Source organism: Loa loa, assembly GCF_000183805.2.
Source record: "Loa loa unplaced genomic scaffold supercont3.1585, whole genome shotgun sequence".
Classification (NCBI taxonomy): Eukaryota; Metazoa; Nematoda; class Chromadorea; order Rhabditida; family Onchocercidae; genus Loa; species Loa loa.
The window spans coordinates 1-1863 of record NW_018109764.1 but is presented as its reverse complement, the minus strand read 5'-3'; the positions used below and the strand labels follow the sequence as shown (position 1 = coordinate 1863).

Here is a 1863-nt window from a genome sequence, read left to right as displayed (position 1 = left end):
CAGTGATTGGGAATTTGAAAATGGGCTTGAATGTTTGTTAAATGAAATAAACTTGGGTGATAATGGAGAACTAGAAGATAGTGAAATTTTGTCATATGCCGCTGGACAAATACGAGAATGGCGAATGGGAATTGCGATGAATGAAGGAAAAATAAGACAAATAAATCGTGATATACAACAATTAAATGATAAAATTGTCGTTCGTTCTTCTTTTCGTTTTGTTTTTTTTTTGTATTTGTTTAAAAAAATTAAAATTAAAATTTTATATGAAAGGTTTTCTGCGGAAGATAATTTATAGCAGATGTTTTATTTTTCAATTTAATTCAAAATTGCTAATAGGTTATGTTCGTATAATTATTAATTGATTTCGTTTTTATTCATGTTAAGGTATACTTAATGATTGTTCGAAATAACTTCATTGTATGTCTTTTCATTTATTTAGTTGCACATATATGAATCCGTAAAGCCACAACAAACAATTATGAAATTATGACACTTGAAATTTTGAGGTATTAAAAATGTGAATCAGTTCAAGAAGAGGTGGAAAAAGTAGCTTAAAATTAACTTTTATTTTTACAGATCACTCCAAGCTTCTTTACCATCATCATCACGAACTGCTACAAGTACGATCAGTCAGAAAGCTGAGATGGAACAATTTTTAGAACGATATACAAAGGAAAGGGCACGTCAGGATTACCGTTTTTGGGTTGTAAGTTTTTGTATATAGTCGACTTTCACATGTATAATGCGATTGTTATTTTGTTGTGAATAAATCGAGTTTCAAATGACCAGTAAAAGAGAAAGAAAAAATTGTGAAAATTTGAAATTGCTTAAATAAGTCATCGTTACATTCAATTATTTATTTCCATTTATTCGCCAGGTAATATCGGAGTAAAAGACGACCAAATTACGTCGCATTTTAGCGCATAATCGGATAAAGTATATTGTTTGTTGAAGATAACAGTTTAAGATAAATAATAATGGATTAGTTTATGTTTATTATTTATGAAAGTTATTTTCAAACAGATGTAAGATTTTCAGATGGCGAAAAATGATGCAACCACTGATGGAGACATTAATCGAAAGACTTAGTCAACTACCGTCGGATAGAGCCTTAGCTGAAACGAGTAACTGGTTGCAGGCGAATTTCCAACTGTCCACTGTGAGAACGAATGCTTCATCGATGTTAATATATTTGGCAACACATGCCGGTATGTTGAACGATCCGAATGCACTGCAAGAATACATTCAAAAGGAATTGTCGCAATAATAAATGTAACAGACTATGTCATCTGATTGACATTATCATAGATCGAATTTCTAACCATTGTTAAATGATGCAGTAATAGGTCATCCAAATTTGGTAGGCAGTGGTATATATGAATGACCAGCATTTACTTTTGGTATTTTTTGAAAAGTGAGATGAAAGGAGAAGATTGAAAAAAAGAGGCATCAGATTTGAAATTTTTCTGCTCCTTCTGAGTTTCCAAGGTGTTAACTCTTAATCTTTTTTCCTTACCGAAATATATTTTCTCACTTTAATCGATCTGAGTCTTTCGTCATTTCATCTTCATTAACATATTGTTGTCATCAAAATTGTCAGGTTGCATATGTTTCCCACTTTAATGTCGCATAGTTTTGCCGTTGTTGTTGGGTTTTAGATAATTTAGACCTGAAAATAATAGGTGCTAGCTTTTCGCCCAAACAATAATATCATTTGAATTTGTGTAAGCAAAAGATTTTGAAGAAAATATGTTTGTCCTGATTGAGTTTTGCTGATTCAATAAATTTTCACGGAATCCCGATTGAAGCAATCATTCTGAATCTGTGATCAATGTGTACTGTCAATTGCCAGCATGTGTT

The 1863-nt window shown here is 31.5% G+C and overlaps 1 protein-coding gene across 1 annotated transcript; it reads left to right on the top strand.

The window, feature by feature from the left end:
* Positions 1–579: 579 nt before the first annotated feature.
* LOAG_15170 (helix-loop-helix DNA-binding domain-containing protein) lies at positions 580–1371 on the top strand. The gene is made up of 2 exons (XM_020448903.1): positions 580–709; positions 1042–1371. Exon 2 carries the CDS (start codon positions 1052–1054, stop codon positions 1268–1270), a length of 219 nt encoding a protein of 72 aa, XP_020300981.1. The 5' UTR covers positions 580–709; positions 1042–1051; the 3' UTR covers positions 1271–1371.
* The last annotated feature ends 492 nt before the right edge of the window (positions 1372–1863 follow it).